Source organism: Procambarus clarkii, chromosome 58 (assembly GCF_040958095.1).
Source record: "Procambarus clarkii isolate CNS0578487 chromosome 58, FALCON_Pclarkii_2.0, whole genome shotgun sequence".
NCBI lineage: Eukaryota > Metazoa > Arthropoda > Malacostraca > Decapoda > Cambaridae > Procambarus > Procambarus clarkii.
The window spans coordinates 1,754,103-1,774,019 of record NC_091207.1 but is presented as its reverse complement, the minus strand read 5'-3'; the positions used below and the strand labels follow the sequence as shown (position 1 = coordinate 1,774,019).

The 19,917-nt window shown below is 43.2% G+C and overlaps 1 protein-coding gene across 1 annotated transcript in view; it reads left to right on the top strand.

The window, feature by feature from the left end:
• LOC123751887 (ryanodine receptor-like) overlaps positions 1-19,917 on the top strand; it is a 359,023-nt gene that overhangs the window by 13,337 nt on the left and 325,769 nt on the right. The window contains 8 exon segments of the mRNA XM_069306475.1: positions 8,873-9,063; positions 10,658-10,925; positions 11,384-11,550; positions 12,136-12,229; positions 13,438-13,554; positions 13,888-14,096; positions 14,250-14,379; positions 16,153-16,417. Coding sequence (XP_069162576.1) covers positions 8,873-9,063; positions 10,658-10,925; positions 11,384-11,550; positions 12,136-12,229; positions 13,438-13,554; positions 13,888-14,096; positions 14,250-14,379; positions 16,153-16,417 — 1,441 coding nt within the window.

Below are 19,917 nucleotides of genomic sequence, written 5' to 3'. Positions count from 1 at the left end.
AAAACCCTCGAGATATTGACATAATGGCATTGCAGGTCAAATCAAGATGATAAGCTGATAATTTTAAATGCCTACAGCCCACCAGCAAGCAACACATGGACAAAGGAAGATCTGGATGACAAACGAGAGGGCCTCATACTGGTCACGAAAGAGATTATGGTAAGAGCAGATAAAGATAAATCTCGATTGTTGGTACTGGGGGACTTTAAGGCAATAGACTGGGAGGCCTACGAGGCAAGAACAGAGGACATGCAGATTTGTAAACCTCATCTTGGACACATTCTTGTATCAATACGTCAAGCAGGCCACAAGTATGAGAGAAGGGGGTGTTCCGTCAGTACTGGATCTAGTATTCACCAGGAAAGAAGAAGAGATATTTGACATCCAGTACCTTCCTTGGGAAAGAGTGATCACGTCCTCTTGGACATTTAATATGCTATGCGATATAATCTAGTAGAGAATGGGGACATTGAAACAGTTGTTAAACTCGATTTCAAGAGAGGACGCTATGGGGAACTTAGAAATTTTTTTATGGGTATAACTAGAAAGACTTGTTGCTAGGCAAGGAAGTAAATGTGATGTATGCCTAATTTTGTGAAATATACGATGAAGACACACAAACATTCATACCAAAACAGAGATGCAGACCTAGGAAACAGGGTCGGTTCAACAGAAACTACGATAGGGCCAGAGATTAAAAGACACAAGCATGGAATGATTATAGGAAGAGGCCAAACCAACAAACATACCAGCGATACAAAGATGCAAAAAACAACTACAAGTCAGTGAGGAGAGAGGCGGAGAGGAACTTTGAGAACGGTATAGCAGACTAATGTAAATCAGATCCAGGTCTTTTCTATAAATTCTTTAAAAGTAAGCTGCAGGTAAAGGATAATATTCAGAGGTTGAAAATGGGGGCCAGACACACAGAAAATGAAAATGAAATGCGTGAACATTAAACGGAAAGTTCCAAAGTGTGTTTGTATAAAATGAGATCTTCAGAGAACCAGACAATAAGAATTCCACAGAACAGCATAGAGGTGTCTAAGAGACAAAGTGAAATAAATGCTCTTGGAGCTAAGTAAGAACCAAGCGGTTGGCACAGATGGAGTTTCACCATGTGTTCTGAGAGAATGTGCAGTTGAACTCAGCATTCCACTTCAGCTGATTTTTCAGACACCCCAGCATACAGGAGTCGTAGCAGATGTGTGGAAAAAGGCTAACATAGTTCCAATCTACAAAAGTGGAAGCATGGAAGACCCCCTCAATTATAGACCTGTATCATTGACAAGTGTAATAGTCAAAATATTGGAAAAAATAATAAAAAGTAAATGGGTAGAACACCTGGAGAGAAATGATATAATATCAGACAGACAGTATGGTTTTCAATCTGGAAGATCCTGTGTATCGAATTTACTCAGTTTCTATGATCGAGCTACAGAGATTTTACAGGAAAGAGATGGTTGGGTTGACTGCATTTATTTGGACCTAAAAAAGGCTTTCGACAGAGTTCCACATAAGAGGTTGTTCTGGAAACTGGAAAATATTGGAGGGGTAACAGGTAAGCTGCATTTATCTGGATGAAAAATTTTCTGACTGATAGAAAAATGGGGGCGGTAATCAAAGGCAATGTATCGGACTGGAGAAATGTCACAAGTGGAGTACCACAGGGTTCAGTTCTTGCACCAGTGATGCTTATTGTCTACATAAATGATCTACCAGTTGGTATACAGAATTATATGAACATGTTTGCTGATGATGCTAAGATAATAGGAAGGATAAGAAACTTAGACGATTGTCATGCCCTTCAAGAAGACCTGGACAAAATAAGTATATGGAGCACCAATTGGCAAATGGAATTTAATGTGAATAAATGCCATGTTATGGAATGTGGAATAGGTGAACATAGACCCCACACAGCCTATAAATTATGTGAGAAATCTTTAAAAAAAATTGATAAAGAAAGAGATCTAGGAGTGGTTGTAGATAGTAAACTATCATCTGAGGACCACATAAAGAACATTGTGCGAGGAGCCTATGCTACTCTTTCTAACTTCAGAATTGCTTTTAAATTCATGGATGGCGAAATACTAAAGAAATTGTTCACGACTTTTGTTAGGCCAAAGCTGGAATATGCACCGGTTGTGTGGTGCCCATATCTTAAGAAGCACATCAACAAACTGGGAAGGTGCAAAGACATGATACTAAGTGGCTCCCAGAACTGAAGGGCAAGAGCTACAAGGAGAGGTTAGAGGCATTAAATATGGCAAAACTGAAAGACAGAAGAAAAAGAGGTGATATGATCACTACGTACAAAATAGTTGCAGGAATTGATAAAATCGACAGGGACGATTTCCTGAGAGCTGGAACTTCAAGAACAAGAGGTCATAGATTTAAACTAGCTAAACAAAGATGCCGAAGAAATATAAGAAAAAATCACTTTTGCAAACAGAGTGGTAGACGGTTGGAACAAGTTTGGTGGTGGAGGCCAAAACCGTCAGTAGTTTCAAAGCGTTATATGACAAAGAGTGCTGGGAAGACGGGACACCATGAGCGTAGCTCTCATCCTTTAACTACACTTAGGTAATTACACACGCACATCACCATCGTCGTGACACAGCTTGAGAACTGCAGGATCTTTGCGTCCTAACTGGGTGATAGTGGTGGGGAGGGCTATGCAAGTGGTGTTCCCGATGCCATCACTTTACCGAAATCATCGATAAAAGGTGGACAGGGGCGATTGTTGTGAAAAATATATTAATCTGGTAGAAAAATTTGTCCCAGGGTTTCTTAACCAGAGCCGACGAAATCAAAACCAAGATGGCAGATGGGGCAGAACTGGATGGGACACGGCCGTCAGTGGAGACATCAAAAGAGGCAGACTTCAAAGATTTTACTCAGAAACAAATAAAAGGAAGGTGGTATTTCTAGGTCAGTTAGTGAGGATTGAAGATTTACTTGAGCCTTATAAAAGAACATTCCTTAATTCAGAAGAAGAAAACGAAGATCTCAAGAGCCAGGTAAAGACTATAAAACATTTTGTTGCAGCAGGATAAGGAAATTGCCAGTTTGACTGACAAGGTAAGGAAGCAGGAAGGACAAATCATGGAATTACAGAAAGTATATGAGACATGGAAATTGAAGGGAAATGAATTTGAGGAAATAAACAAAAATAAAGATAAATGAACAAGAATTAGGAGAAACTATACAGCCCAGCGAGTTAGGCAAGGAATTTATGAAAGAAAACCCATTTGCAACTCAGATGGAAGACGCTACTAGACATTTGGAAAAGTACAAGGAGGAAATGAAAGAAACATATGCGCAAGTTGTAAATGATAAAGAAACAATCAAGGAAGTATGTCTGGAAGCCACAAACAGAAATGAGAAGTCAGGAACTAACATCAGGCAGGCAATTCGAACAGAGCTGGTTATTAGCAGCACATTAGTTCAGAAAACTGAAGATAGAATTAGGTCTATAATAATATTTTGATGTTTAGAAAAGGACATACCTTCTGGGGCGGACTGAGCAGCAGGAAAAGAACAATTTGTTAAGCAAATAGTAGCTTTAGGGGAAGGCCTGTCAATGAAGGAAAATGTCAGTGATTTTAGGAGAATAGGAAACTATGTAAAAGTTAAGTCTCGCCTCTTAAGGGTAACATTGAATGGAGTAAAGCAAATGACAGAAGTGCTTAGGAATGCCAAGAAATTGCAAAATGATGAGGAAGGGAAATATTGGTCATTAAGACGAGACCTTTCTATGGAAGACACAAAGAAGATGACACTGAACCTTGCTGAAGCAAAACGCTTAAATGAGAACAGAAATGAGGACGAATAATTTTTTTTTACAAGGTGATAGGGACCGGGAAGCCTGTGAGATGGTACACGAAAGTAAATCAACAAACGCGTTAGAGAAAAGAAGTGTGAAGGGCAAAGGAGGAGGGAGCATGTCTCTGAAAATTGTGAATACCAACATATATGGGGTAAGGTAAAAAATACTGGAGTTAAATTATATAATACAGCTTAAGATGCCAGATATTGTCGTACTAACAGAGACGAAAATGGAGGATAAGAATTTAAATGAGGTGGTATTCCTGAGGGGCTATACTATTTGGAGATGCGGCAGACAAGTTAGAAAAGGGGCAATCCTGGTGAAGGAACGACTGAAGACAAGAGAATTGATACTCGACAATCCTCGAGAAGTCGACATAAGGGCACTGGAGGTTTGCAGTCGGAATAATAAACTAATAATCATTACTGCATATAGTCCACCAGCAAGTACTACATGGAGTAAGGAGGAGCTCAATGTTAAACGAGAGGGCCTTATAATGATCATAAGATAGATTATTGTGAAATCAAATAAAGATAAATCACGATTGTTGATACTTGGTGACTTCAATTTGAAATCGAGTGACTGGGAAGACTATGAAGCAAGAACAGGATTTTTGGACTGACAAATTTGTAAACCTCATCCTGGAATCTTGCATGAATCAACATGTTAAACAGCCCACACGAATGAGAGAAGGTGATGCTCCATCATTGCTGGATTTGGTATTTACTAGGAAAGAAGAAGAGATATACCATTCAATACCTTCCTTCCTTGAGTAAAAGTGACCTTGACCTGTTGCAAATTAGATATGCCATGTCATATAATCTAGAAGAGAATGGCGAAATGGAAATAGTTTACAAACTTGATTTTAAGGGAGGACACTATGGGGAACTTTACAAATTCATTAATGATTTTAATTTGAAAGACTTGTTGCTAGGCAAGGAAATAAATGAGATGTATACCAGAGTCTGTGAACTATATAATGAAGGTAAACAAATAAATATACACCAAAACAGAGATGTAGAACCAGAAAACAGGGTTGGTTCAACAGAAACTGTGAGAGGGACAAGGAATGGAACAAAGAGGGACAAAGACAAGGAAATGGCTAGATTATAGTAAGAGGCCTAACCCTCAAACATGCAAGCACTACAAACAAGCAAGAAACAGTTACACAGCAGTGAGGAGAGAGGCAGAAAGGAACTTTGAGAAAGGTATAGCTGACAAAGGTAAAACAGATCCAGGCCTTTTCTATAAATTCATTAAAAGCAAGCTGCATGTAAAAAACAAATCCAGAGATTGAAATGGATTGATTGAAAATGTTTGAAAGACTAAATGAACAGTTCCAAATTATGTTTGTGAAAAATGAGGATATCAGAGAGCCAGACCCAATGGCAAGGAAACACCATAGAATATATAGAGGTGTCTCGAGACGAAGTGGAAATTTACTGAAGGGTCTAAGAAGAAATAAAGCGGTTGGACCAAATGAAGTTTCACCTTGGGTGCTGTGAGAATGTGCAACTGAGCTGAGAATTCCACTCCAATTGATATTCCAGACATCTTTGTCCACAGGAATCTTAGCAGATATTTGGAAAAAAGACAAACATAGATCCAATCTTCAAAAATGGTAACCGAGAAAACCCATTAAAATATACACCCACATGATTAACAAGCGTGGTAGTCAAAATACAGTACTAGAAAAAATAATTAAACCAAATGGGTAAAACACCTGGAGAATAATAATATTATAATAACAGACAATATGGTTTCGAATAGGAAGATCCTTTGTAACAAATCTAGTTAGTTTTTATGATAGAGCCACATTGATTCTATAGGAAATAGATGGGTGGGTTGACTGTGTGTATCTGGACATAACTCCCTCTCTTTCCAGCCTGTTGCTGTCTTGAGGGGGCCTGGTGGGCGACTGCCGGAATGTGATGCTCTTTGGGACTGCTTGTCCTCTGTCCTTTTGAAGCTTTATGTTCCTGCTGCTGTCTTCACTAATTTTGCTGGATGCTTTTTTCTTCTTCCTCATGTTTTATTTTCCTCCCCCCACCTCTTCTCCTTTCTGACTTCCCTTTCTGCCGACTTTTTGCCATTCTTGAATATTTTTTCTAATGTCATATTCTGTTTTGACACCGGGTGTTTAGGGAGGTACACTTTAACTCACTCGTAGAACTATGGTACCTGATGTTGTCGAGCGAGGGGGGGATGCTTTTATTGTCAATCCTTGCCTTTGTTGCTGAACCCTATCTCGACGGACTGACAGCTCTTAAGGTTGCGATTGCAGGGCGTATACTCACAATGCGCTCCTGGGGATCCCATCTTGATGGGTGTCCTATCCTCTAATTGTGGTTCCATGGTGGGTATGGGGGCTTATTCGTGGATGAAATCTTTCCCAGTTTGTTTTTATGCCTTTCTCTGACCTCATTTAACTTCTCAGACTGATGGGATGGGCGGCCAGGCCACCGATTCGGACTGTGAGGGAAGGTCAGGCTTTCTAGCCCCTCCAGCTACTTTGGGCCCAGACCAAGCTGCTTTTCTGACTCTCCCGACCAACACTCTCTGCTACCCTCCCACCTCTGTGGCAGGGTTGAGCCCCAAGCCCCCAGTGGTCATCACCTGGCATGACGTCGTCTCTCGTTGTAATAACTCCGCCTTTTACATCCTCTCTTACTGGGGGAGCTCGGCACCGTCACCTCCGCATTTGCACATGTATGATTTCTTCCTGATCAATTACATTTCAGACTACGTGCACTAAGTATTTTGATCTCAGTCATGTTGATCCTACTCGTCCTAATGATTTATTCCTCCATAAACACCTCGTTGATTCAATGGATATATTTGTCACTTTTAACCCCACCCATTCTGGTACACGTGTCATTGTAGCCCCTTCTCAAGAAGCGGCTGCTTGCTTGGCTTCGTTGTCCTGCATTGGAGATAGATACCCCTGTTCAGATCTCAAAAAAGATCTGAACAGAGGTTAAATGGTTAAAGTTAGGGGTTAAGGTTAAATGCCAGCATTGGCACAGTTTTTCAGAGAACTGAAAGACTGCCATGAGGTTATTAAATATATTCTTGAGGGCCAAGGCCATTCTATCCTCCCGATAGATACCTTCACTCAAACCCTCCCTCATGATCGTGCACAATTGAGGTGTCTCTATGCCCCTTGTGTGGAGCCTCGAGCCTCTAAGACAGTGTTCTTCTTCTCAAGCTCACTGCATTAATTGCTGTGATGCCCACCCTGCCTTCTCCCGCACATGTGTGCACAACAAATTTGAGGAAGCCATCCTCACTTTGAAACATTGTGATCATTTTTTCTTTTCCTGAGGCGAGACACCAGGTTTGCCGTCTTCCCTTTTTTTTCCGATATGTCTTATGCTCGTGTGTTGCTTTCCACTTCTCCCCCTCGTCCTCTCTCGCTATCTCAGTTTCCTAACCGTTTCCAGGTCTTGGACACCGACACCTCCACCACCTATCTGCTCATTTGCGTTGTGGTTCTCCTTCTAGTGTTTCCTTCCTACTTTCCCAGTCTTCCTTGTCTCCTGTTCCCTCTTTCCCTTCTCACCCCAATCCTTCTTTTCAGCCCTCCCCTCTGTCTTTTAGCCCTCCTCACCGCCTGTCTGTCCTGGCCATTGTCCATCCTCCTCCCAGCGTTCTTCATGTTGACTATTCCCGTTCTGCTTCTCTTGTTGAGACTGTAGAGGCTGTTGCCCACCACATTGCTGATGGTACACCAGTCTCTCTCCATCAGTATCGTAAGCCTGGCTCTTCTCCCTCCTCCCCAACGAGTATGATGGCTTCAATATATTCCTCACCTTCCGACTCCGACACTATCCCTGCTTCCCCTCCCATTTCAGTGGTGGAGTCGCCTGATACGGAGGTTCCTTTGGTCTTTGAATCTCTCTCTTGGATGCTGTCCTTGATCCAGTGCACTCTCTTGCTTCTGTCCTTCCTTCCCCCCAATTCTCGCAACCGCCCTTCTTCGATGCTTCCTCCCACTCCAGACTGTCAGTCCGCTTCTGGTCCATCCTCCCTTGTCTTTGCTATCTTTGCCTATGCCTCGTCACCCCAATTTCACTGATCCTGATCCTGATCTTTAGTCTACTGTGTTCTTCTATGCCTTTGTTTCTCCCTTGTTATCTCAGTTTCTATTCTCTCTTTTTTGTCTATGTCTGTTCTTCAATGGAAATATTCATAGTTTTTATGCGAACTTCCATGAACTCCAACTTCTGATCACGCAATTTTCACGTTTTGTGTTTGTCTCCAGGAGCGATGCTTTGCGCTCATCCTGGTCACTTCTGTAGTTATTTCTTTCTCTCTTCCCCTCTAGCTTTTGCTAGGGCCCTTAACTCTACAGCTCTCTTGATCTGTGATGATATTGCCCTCATTCCCTTACTTTTTTGTCCCATATTCGGTGTTCTGCAGCCCGTATCTTTGTGAATAAATGGTATACGGTCTGTTCCATTTATCTCCCCCTAAATGTCCCACTTTTTCTTCTTGATCCTAAACAATTGTTGAACTCCTTACCAGAGCCTGTGCTCATTTTATGTGCTTTTAACTGTCCGTATACCGACAGTTAAAAGTACGTGGGTGAAGCATTTACAGCGTTGTGGTTCGAACAAAATTCGTTAGTAAAGAACTTGTGCCGGAAGCGTTCGAACATCATCAGTTGTGAGTCCTGTGTAAACTGTTTTTCATTCATAAACAGGGGGGTTTGGCAGGTGCATGGAATCACTTCTGGGTCTTTGTTTGGAGGACGGGCTGACTGGTGCCTTAGCCTAAGTGAAGCACGAGTCACTACTGGTGCCAGCCCATCCTCCAAACAAAAACCCAAAAGTGATTCCAAGCACCCACCAAACCCCCTATTTATAAATGTAAAACGGTTTATACACGTTTACACAATCAATTCAAAAACTTTAGTTGTACATTTGTAATTGGGAAAGTTTAAATGAAAATTACATTACCTTAATTACATAAGTGACAATAACGGTGTAGCATGCGTTAATATTGTTTACACATGCAACAAGTTCATTGTTATGACAACAGGAGGAGCACATCAAGGTAATTATCGCCTTGCTGGAGAAGTATGGCCGCGACCCCAATGTGCTGGACGTACTGCGCTCCCTGTGTGTGGGCAACGGTACGGCCGTCCGCTCCTCGCAGAACAACATCTGTGATTACCTCCTTCCTGGCCGCAACCTCCTCCTCCAGACCCAACTAGTGGACCATGTATCCAGGTCAGTCACGCTTCCAGGTGCTCGCCTCTCTCTAAGTTGGTACCGTGACTACATTAATCTTGTAACAGTTTAAGGTGTCTTACCTCCTACATTGTTCGTCTCTCATATCTTCCTATTGATCACCTATATTATCAGAATCTCATATGTCATCATCAATATTAATTATATTTCAAAAGTCAGTTGTAATCTCATTTTGGTAATGTCTCATAGATTTAAACAACAAAGTGAAATTTTCACTCCCAGGGGGAGTCATTCCATTCTTAGGACTGTGCACATTGTGGTAATGCAGTAACTACAAATAATTTTTGTTTAATGAACTAGCAGATTAAGATTCATCAAATTTAAGAACTTCATAAGTACAATGAGAATAAAAGTGATTTATTTCCTGATGCAACCAAATCTATCACAAAACACTTCCCTTCCCTTCCTCAACGACTCAACTATGGCTTTCCTTTCCCAAGATGATCTTCCTTGATCTGAAAACGACCAACTTTCTTCAAACAAGTCCTTCTTACCCAAAACACGTCTTCCTGATCTCAAGCACATCCTCCCAGTCTTAGGCATGCCCAACGTTCCCCGTCATACCCTCCCTGCCCAAGTATATCCTTTCTGAGCCAATCATGTCCTTCCTGCATCAAGCCCCTCCTGCCCACTCTCCATGTCCCCGGGGCATCGCTGCTTCACCGGGCACGTCCGCTCTGCCTCAAGTATCCAGGCATGTCCTTTGGGCCCAGGTACAATCTCCAGGAAAGTGTTTCATGTAGGGTTTATTTCTTCTGTCGGGACTTCTTCAACAGTCCAGTGACGTTAGTAGCGTGTTGGAGGAGTAGCAACACTTGTGACCTTGTTCCCTGCAGTCACGGGGCGGAGGAAACCTTCACGTAAGCTGCACCGTGCTACCATAAAGAAGAAAATAGACCTTATCCATCGATGAATGTAAGAAGAGTGACATTCTCGGACCCAGAGGTTTCATCGGCCAATTAACGTAGTAGGAAACATGGTCCACCTTGGCTGTGATTGGTTGATTGTACTATTTATAATATTTAAATCAATCATAGAGTTTCAACGTGTTACATACCCACTCATCATGGTTCATCATAGTTGCGTGATGAAAGTGGACGAAGCTTACCAAAGACCCCACCTTTTTTTACTATTTAAATATCAATTACATTCAGCATAAAATAATACTTTACATGGTCCGTAATACAATAAATGATGGGCTTACATACATAACAATATTGAGGCATTGTAAGGTGATCTTGGCAGTATTACAACTATCTGAAAAACTTAGACGATATCAGAAGGACAGCCAAGACAATACGTCCTGTAGCCTTTCCCTTGTCTCAACATTTTCTCCCTTTCCCTCCTGTCCTTGATATTCTCTATACATTAATACTCCTTCATTTCCCTTTTCTTTCCTGTCTTAAATGCTTTTGTCTCTACCCTATGCCTTCTCTTATCCAATTGTCTTCTCGCTTCTTACATTTTCCTTATTGAGCAACAATCAGTTTCCTTTGCCTAGTTTCCTTTGCCTCGCCCAAAATATTTCCCCTCAGCACTGTGGCTGTATGTAATACCCAGTACTTGGCTACAGCGCACGACCCAACATCTTCGTGGGCTTCGTGGAAGGCTCAGCCATTTACCAGAAGTGGTACTACGAGGTGACTCTGGACCACATCGAGCAGATATCACACCTGTCTCCACACTTGCGTCTCGGATGGGCCAATACGAAGGGCTACGTTAGCTACCCTGGAGGAGGTGAGAAGTGGGGTGGCAATGGCGTCGGCGACGACCTCTACTCTTACGGATTCGACGGCTCGTACTTGTGGACGGGCGGGAGATATACCCTCGTCAATCCTATTGTACGTACTGCTCTCTCTCAAAGTCAGTAACGTTGCATACATTAAGCCTCTACATGAGTTGGAAATTATTTAAAATGGAAGTCAAATATATGTTATTTGCATAAGTTAAATAAAATTATTAAAACTTTCGTTAAACATCAGATTGTGATTTTTCATTACGGTGAGCATGAAAGAGTGGATAATTGAAGCAGTCTCTTCATCAATAATATGCTGCGCCATTAGTTTCTGACAACATGTGTTTGGTAATGCATGTAGGCACCTGTTATACGTGCGGGTGTAACAATACATCCAACATAAAACATACAGGGAGGGGTGAAGGGAGAAAACGCAAATATGATAGGGGACAATTTTGAAGACAGCTGAATACAGCTTCAAGTAAACAATCTTCTCACAACTAAAGTTATAAAATATAAGAAATATTAATGATTTATGTCTCCTCCTGTGAATGTGTCGACCAGGATTCGGAACCGCTGATCAAGAAAGGCGACGTGATTGGCTGCGCCCTCGACCTGACGGTGCCTATTATTACCTTCTACGTGAATGGCCGGCAGGTAAACGGAGCCTTCACGGGCTTCAACCTGGACGGAATGTTCTTCCCTGTGGTGTCTGCATCTGCCAAGCTCAGGTAAGGTGCTCGCAACTAACCTATCTTTAACACTCGGTACAAACAATTAAGAAAAGACATTACCTGGCCAGCTGAGACCATATTAAAGGGGCAAAAGCCTCTCAAACTATTTCCAGATAGTTTGCGGACCTCACTGTCGACAGTATTATATAGTTCCAGAAATATCATGCACTCATTGCACTGCATTCAATTTCTCTTGTAACATCCTGACAGCTTGGATAGAAAATAATTCTAAATTCTTGATACTGCTTCTTACCCATGGGTAAACAATGTGTGTGTTACCCATGGCTAGACAATGTGTGTGTTACCCATGGCTAGAGAATGCTTGTTACCCATGGCTAAACACTGATTTTACCCTCATTCATATATATATAATGTCCAACCTACGCTTGAAACAATTCTAGTTACCCAACATCTATTATATTACATTGTAAATTGTTCCATAAATAAACCCGATTTCCAAACTACTATTTACCCTTATTAATGAATAGCTAAACTACAAATGGTGAAATGTAATGTTATTATATAAGATTAGCATGGTATAAGGGAGTTAGTTGTACAGAAGCTAAGTGAGTGTTATTGCAGCGCGAGGTTCCTGCTGGGCGGTGAACACGGCCGGCTCAAGTACCCGCCACCCGACGCCCACTCCTCCGTCTCCGAATGTCTGCTGCCCTTCCAGGTCAGTCATATCACCTCACCCCGCCTCCACAACCACCTCTGTAACACACCCACACCACACATCTACAAGTATAGTAATTGACGAGGTTTTGGTCCGTCTTGGATCATTAGCAAGTCGTTGTGGGCTGGTGTCTAATGGTCACCCACGAGATTGTGACTTTGTGTCTACAGGCTTGTGAAAACTTCTTCGGTGTAGGAGTTGTAAATATTGGATATGTTTATAGATGAACAATTTCTCAATGTTAACTCGGTACTTAATTATAAATGTTAATATTGTGGGAAACCGACCTGTGAGATTTATATTTATTCAACTTATATGTATTTATATTCGATAGCAATTTGATGTTTAGTGGACTGTATTTCTGCAGAATTCTCACAAATCAGCCCCTTGCACATTAAAGGGGAGGTTATATTAATTTTTTATATACATATATATATGCATGCAATCAAACTACAGTATTAAACCACAGGTATTAGTAATGAAAATTGAGAGGTGTTATCTTATTGTATGGCAGGCCTGGTCCACCAGGTATAAACAAGAATGATGACACCAAATAATCCTGGTGGTTGAGACTAGCACCAACACCCATGTACTGATGTACCAAGTAACTGTACTACTTCCTCTTCTGTTGTTCCTTATACAAGATTGAGAAGGTGCAGACTTCCTACAAGAATTTAGTGCCAAGAATACAAGAGGTGGACTATGAAGATAAGTTACAGGGACTCGGACAGATGTTAAAACAAAGACCAGAAGATATTGTGGGTAATATACAAGCTGGACTGTGTGACACGTGGGAAGAAATGATATGGGGTAGATGTGGGGACTTTTGGGCACAAACTTGTGTTGGAAACTCAGTTCAGAGAGATTGAGCACATACAGTAAGGGTGGTGAGGCCTCACTAAATATTATATTCATACCTCGCTAAATATTATCTTGATGATACCACGATACATATTGTGTTGATGACATCTGTTTATTCTCACAGTCGTTCTCACCTAATATTCTCTGAGGTCGACCTCACTTAATATTCTCTGAGGTCGACCCCACCTAATATTCTCTGAGGTCGACCTCACTTAACATTCTCTGAGGTGGACCTCACGGATTATTGTTTAATGTGGACCTGAGAGAGTGTTGTGATTGTGATGCTTCACTACACAGTGCTGGGATCGGTGACTAGCACGTCTCACTGTTCACATCTCTCACCGCAGACCCTCACCATCGACCCCTGCTTCTACTTCGGGGAGCAGCACAAGGGCACGCTGGCGGGGCCTCTCCTCATCCAGGACGACCTGGTCTTCGTCCCCAAGCCTGTCGACACCTCTGCCGTCAGTGTCTGCCTCCTTTCACCCTTTCTTTCTCTATAGTGTTTATTCTGAATTCCAAAAGTTTATTATAATGTGACATATATAGTATATATTGCATGCCAGTGTTACCTTATTTTATTTTGTTAAACAATACGAAATATTCAAGCTTTGCATAAATTTAAATTTCCCCAAGCAATATATCACTAACATGATCTAAGACTAATATGATAATTATCATTATTGGTAAATAAATAATGATAGAACTTAGTGCAATTATAATGTGGAGAGCAAAGTTGTTGGCTCAGGGTGAGATATGAACGTTACAAGTGGCTGACGCCGAGAACCTGGCCACAGATCCAGCTAGCGGCATACATCGAGCAGGTGCGAGACAAACTGGCCGAGAACATCCACGAGATGTGGGCCATGAACAAGATCGAGCAAGGCTGGACGTACAGCGAGCGACGGGACGACCTCCGCCTCCATCACCCCTGCCTCACCTCCTTCGAGAAACTTCCGCCTAGCGAGAAGAGATACGACGCTACGCTCGCTCTCCAGACTCTCAAGTACGTCCTTCTCCTCCTTTCCCTTGAGAACGAAGTTTTATCAACTTTGTTCTCAAAAATATGGTGGCTCGTGTATATTTAAGAACATACTCTGAGAGTATAGATATAATAATTATATAGTTGTATATTAATGAGGTCAATTTTGTACCACAGGACAGTGCTGGCGTTGGGGTACCACATTACCATGGACAAGCCTCCCAGCCGTATCCGCACCGTCAGGCTGCCCAACGACCCCTTCCTTCAGTCCAACGGCTACAAACCCCAACCCCTCGACCTGTCGCAGGTGACCACGCTTAAATACTACCTGGCTGTTGTGCTGTCTACCAGCTGGATGCTGGCTGTTGTACTGTCTACCAGGAGATGTGGCTTCCATGTAGTCTACTGCCCACCACCTGGCTTCCTTGTAGTCTACCCCCCACCACCTGGCTTCCCTGTAGTCTACCCCCCAATACCTGGCTTCCTTGTAGTCTACCCCCACCACCTGACTTCCCTGTAGTCTACCCCCCACCACCTGGCTTCCTTGTAGTCTACCCCCCCACCACCTGACTTCCCTGTAGTCTACCCCCCACCACCTGGCTTCCCTGTAGTCTACCCCCCACCACCTGGCTTCCTTGTAGTCTACCCCCCACCACCTGGCTTCCTTGTAGTCTACCCCCCACCACCTGGCTTATTGTAGTCTACCCCCACCACCTGGCTTCCTTGTAGTCTACCCCCACCACCTGGCTTCCTTGTAGTCTACCCCCACCACCTGGCTTCCTTGTAGTCTACCCCCACCACCTGGCTTCCTTGTAGTCTACCCCCACCACCTGGCTTCCTTGTAGTCTACCCCCCACCACCTGGCTTCCTTGTAGTCTACCCTCCACCACCTGGCTTCCTTGTAGTCTACCCCCACCACCTGGCTTCCTTGTAGTCTACCCCCCACCACCTGGCTTCCTTGTAGTCTACCCCCCACCACCTGGCTTCCTTGTAGTCTACCCTCCACCACCTGGCTTCCTTGTAGTCTACCCCCCACCACCTGGCTTCCTTGTAGTCTACCCCCACCACCTGGCTTCCTTGTAGTCTACTCCCCACCACCTGGCTTCCTTGTAGTCTACACCCCCCACCACCTGGCTTCCTTGTAGTCTACCCCCACCACCTGGCTTCCTTGTAGTCTACCCCCCCACCACCTGGTTTCCTTGTAGTCTACCCCCACCACCTGGCTTCCTTGTAGTCTACCTCCCACCACCTGGCTTCCTTGTAGTCTATCCCCCCACCACCTGGCTTCCTTGTAGTCTACCCCCCACCACCTGGCTTCCTTGTAGTCTACCCCCCACCACCTGGCTTCCTTGTAGTCTACCCCCCACCACCTGGCTTCCTTGTAGTCTACCCTCCACCACCTGGCTTCCTTGTAGTCTACCCTCCACCACCTGGCTTCCTTGTAGTCTACCCCCCACCACCTGGCTTCCTTGTAGTCTACCCTCCACCACCTGGCTTCCTTGTAGTCTACCCTCCACCACCTGGCTTCCTTGTAGTCTACCCTCCACCACCTGGCTTCCTTGTAGTCTACCCTCCACCACCTGGCTTCCTTGTAGTCTACCCCTCACCATTTAACCTAATTGTAGTGTCCTGTTGAAACCTACTTTCTAATGTTGCAAGCACCACTTGGCTGTAGTAACTAGTGTTAGCATACTATTGCAGTGTACTTTTCATGACATGTTTGGTGTGACGTGTACAAGTTGGTAGAGAGCTTCCAACTTGCTAGCAGCCTACTTGTCCACTGCCCACCACCTCACTCCGACAGCTGTTGTGTGTTTGCTAACATATATTGGATCTGTGAGAAAAATGTAAATCCATTTTTGTGTGCTTTCATAAGTACATCAATATATTATTTGTTACCTGCTGTCTCCCAGAATACCCAAACAATTACGCCAAGCCATTATAATTGCCCTCTTCGGGATTATTTATTTGCAATATTTCAATAATATTTAGTTTTGTCACATTTTTCTAGATTAAACAAAATCTGCAGAATAGTAAATGTTTACTTGTGAATAAGAGTGAGAACCCGTGTTGTGAACAGGTTAGCCTCACGTCCAAACTGGAAGAGCTGGTGGACCAGCTGGCGGAGAACACTCACAACATCTGGGCCCGGGAGCGGATCCTACAAGGCTGGACCTACGGCCTCAACGAGGACCCAGACATGCATCGCTCACCTCACCTCGTCAGCTATGGAAACGTCGACGATGCAATCAAAAAGGCCAACCGAGACACAGCATCCGAGACCATTCGGACTCTCCTTGTGTATGGCTACATTCTGGAGGCTCCCACGGGAGACCAGGCTGAAGGTGAGCGGCAACCTGCTTGGTATAACACATCTTGCACAACGCTCACGAGAGATAGGAAGGGATTGTGGGAAATAATATTGAGCTCTTGCATGCGACACCATGTTTCGTTAGATCTCAATGGTGAACTAAATTTAAACATCTGTCACATTGTATGGATGTGACAGTTGTTTTAACTATTCTCAGCATGGATGAAAAAGAATGTGTCATTCAGCTATTATATATATCGGTATGAGAAAATCATCTTGGGGGATCGAACCGGCGTTCAGGTGATTTCCAGACACCTGCCTTAACCGACTCTGCCACGATAAGACAAAAGCCTATCAACTCTGGGAATCATCAGAACGCCGATTCGAGTCATCCCATTGCCACAAAATTATTTTCTCGTTGACATATCATGCCATTATGATTTCTTTGTAACGTATCAGTATGGGGAGTGATTATCGCCGTGCGGATGATGAAAATGGTTGAGCAAAAATTCAGTCATATTATAATTTTGGAATTATTATAATTAAGAAAATTTATTCGAGTAATACATTCAAAGTAGTGTTGAGAAACTGTGCAAGAGTACGAGCAGCATATCTCGAGATGCATCTGTTTAGATTTACTTCTACACTCATATAGTTTACAAACTTTGCTACACTCTTTTTTACATGCTAATGAACTTTTAATAAAACCTACCTGTTCAAATGTCATTTAATATAATAATTAGTTTGCTTATATCTCATATATTTATGAGATATATATTATATTTCATATCTCATATATTTAAGATATCCATTTATCTCTTCACGTGACACACGTATATGTATAGAGTTAAACTAAACACTTAAAAAAAGACTTGACTTTACACTTAAGATTCCACTGATTAACGCCGATACAAGTCTGTTACTCCTGTTGCAACCCGTTCTCGAACTTGCTTACTGTCAATATTGGCGTATTTAATAAGTGCATATGTGACATACTAATTGATTGTGAATATTTTAGTTTACCTTGAAAAGCTTCATAGAAAACACCGACCTTACCTAACCTTCTTAGTATGTTAAGATAAGCATCTTATTGCTTCTTATTTACAATTATTACTTAACCTATCAACGGTATAGGTTTACTGTCAATATTGGCGTATTTAATAAGTGCATATGTGACATACTAATTGATTGTGAATATTTTAGTTTACCTTGAAAAGCTTCATAGAAAACACCGACCTTACCTAACCTTCTTAGTATGTTAAGATAAGCATCTTATTGCTTCTTATTTACAATTATTACTTAACCTATCAACGGTATAGGTTAAGTAATAATTGTAATTAAGAAGCAATAAGATACTAATCTTAACATACTAAGAAGGTTAGGTGAGGTCGGTGTTTTCTATGAAGCTTTTCAAGGTAAACTAAAGTATTCACAATCAATTAGTATGTCACATATGCACTTATTAAATACGCCAATATTGACAGTAAGCAAGTGCGAGAACGGGTTGCCTGTAAACACTTCATCACGTAACATCAGTTCTACTATATCCACACACTTCTTCACGTAACATCAGTTCTACTATATCCACACACTTCTTCAAAGTTCCTCTGTTCTTCCACAATAAGGGGGGCGGGGAGGGGGAACACAACTTGGAGACGGTTTCTCCAGAAATCTTGTGATTTATCCTGACCAGGTTATTGATACAGACCAGAGACCTACTGAAGGTCCCACCGGAAAGATAAGTTGCATTGAATGCAACATTTTACCTATTTTGATGGGATTAACTTGGACCACAGTGGTGAGGACACTAACATGGACCACAGTGTTGAGGACACTAACATGGACCACAGTGGTGAGGACACTAACATGGACCACACAGTGTTGAGGACACTAACATGGACCACAGTGTTGAGGACACTAACATGGACCACAGTGGTGAGGACACTAACATGGACCACAGTGGTGAGGACATAACATGGACCACAGTGTTGAGGACACTAACATGGACCACAGTGGTGAGGACACTAACATGGACCACAGTGTTGAGGGCACTAACATGGACCACAGTGTTGAGGGCACTAACATGGACCACACAGTGTTGAGGACACTAACATGGACCACAGTGGTGAGGACACTAACATGGACCACAGTGTTGAGGGCACTAACATGGACCACAGTGTTGAGGGCACTAACATGGACCACAGTGTTGAGGGCACTAACATGGACCACACAGTGTTGAGGGCACTAACATGGACCACAGTGTTGAGGACACTAACATGGACCACACAGTGTTGAGGGCACTAACATGGACCACACAGTGTTGAGGACACTAACATGGACCACACAGTGGTGAGGACACTAACATGGACCACAGTGTTGAGGGCACTAACATGGACCACAGTGTTGAGGGCACTAACATGGACCACAGTGTTGAGGACACTAACATGGACCACAGTGTTGAGGGCACTAACATGGACCACAGTGTTGAGGGCACTAACATGGACCACAGTGTTGAGGGCACTAACATGGACCACAGTGTTGAGGGCACTAACATGGACCACAGTGTTGAGGGCACTAACATGGACCACAGTGTTGAGGACACTAACATGGACCACAGTGTTGAGGGCACTAACATGGACCACAGTGTTGAGGGCACTAACATGGACCACAGTGTTGAGGGCACTAACATGGACCACACAGTGTTGAGGGCACTAACATGGACCACAGTGTTGAGGACACTAACATGGACCACACAGTGTTGAGGGCACTAACATGGACCACACAGTGTTGAGGACACTAACATGGACCACACAGTGGTGAGGACACTAACATGGACCACAATGTTGAGGGCACTAACATGGACCACAGTGTTGAGGGCACTAACATGGACCACAGTGTTGAGGACACTAACATGGACCACAGTGTTGAGGGCACTAACATGGACCACAGAGTTGAGGACACTAACATGGACCACAGTGTTGAGGGCACTAACATGGACCACACAGTGTTGAGGGCACTAACATGGACCACAGTGTTGAGGACACTAACATGACCACAGTGTTGAGGGCACTAACATGGACCACACAGTGTTGAGGACACTAACATGGACCACACAGTGGTGAGGACACTAACATGGACCACAGTGTTGAGGGCACTAACATGGACCACAGTGATGAGGACACTAACATGGACCACAGTGTTGAGGGCACTAACATGGACCACAGTGTTGAGGGCACTAACATGGACCACACAGTGTTGAGGACACTAACATGGACCACACAGTGTTGAGGACACTAACATGGACCACACAGTGGTGAGGACACTAACATGGACCACAGTGATGAGGACACTAACATGGACCACAGTGTTGAGGGCACTAACATGGACCACAGTGTTGAGGGCACTAACATGGACCACACAGTGGTGAGGACACTAACATGGACCACAGTGTTGAGGGCACTAACATGGACCACAGTGTTGAGGGCACTAACATGGACCACAGTGTTGAGGGCACTAACATGGACCACAGTGTTA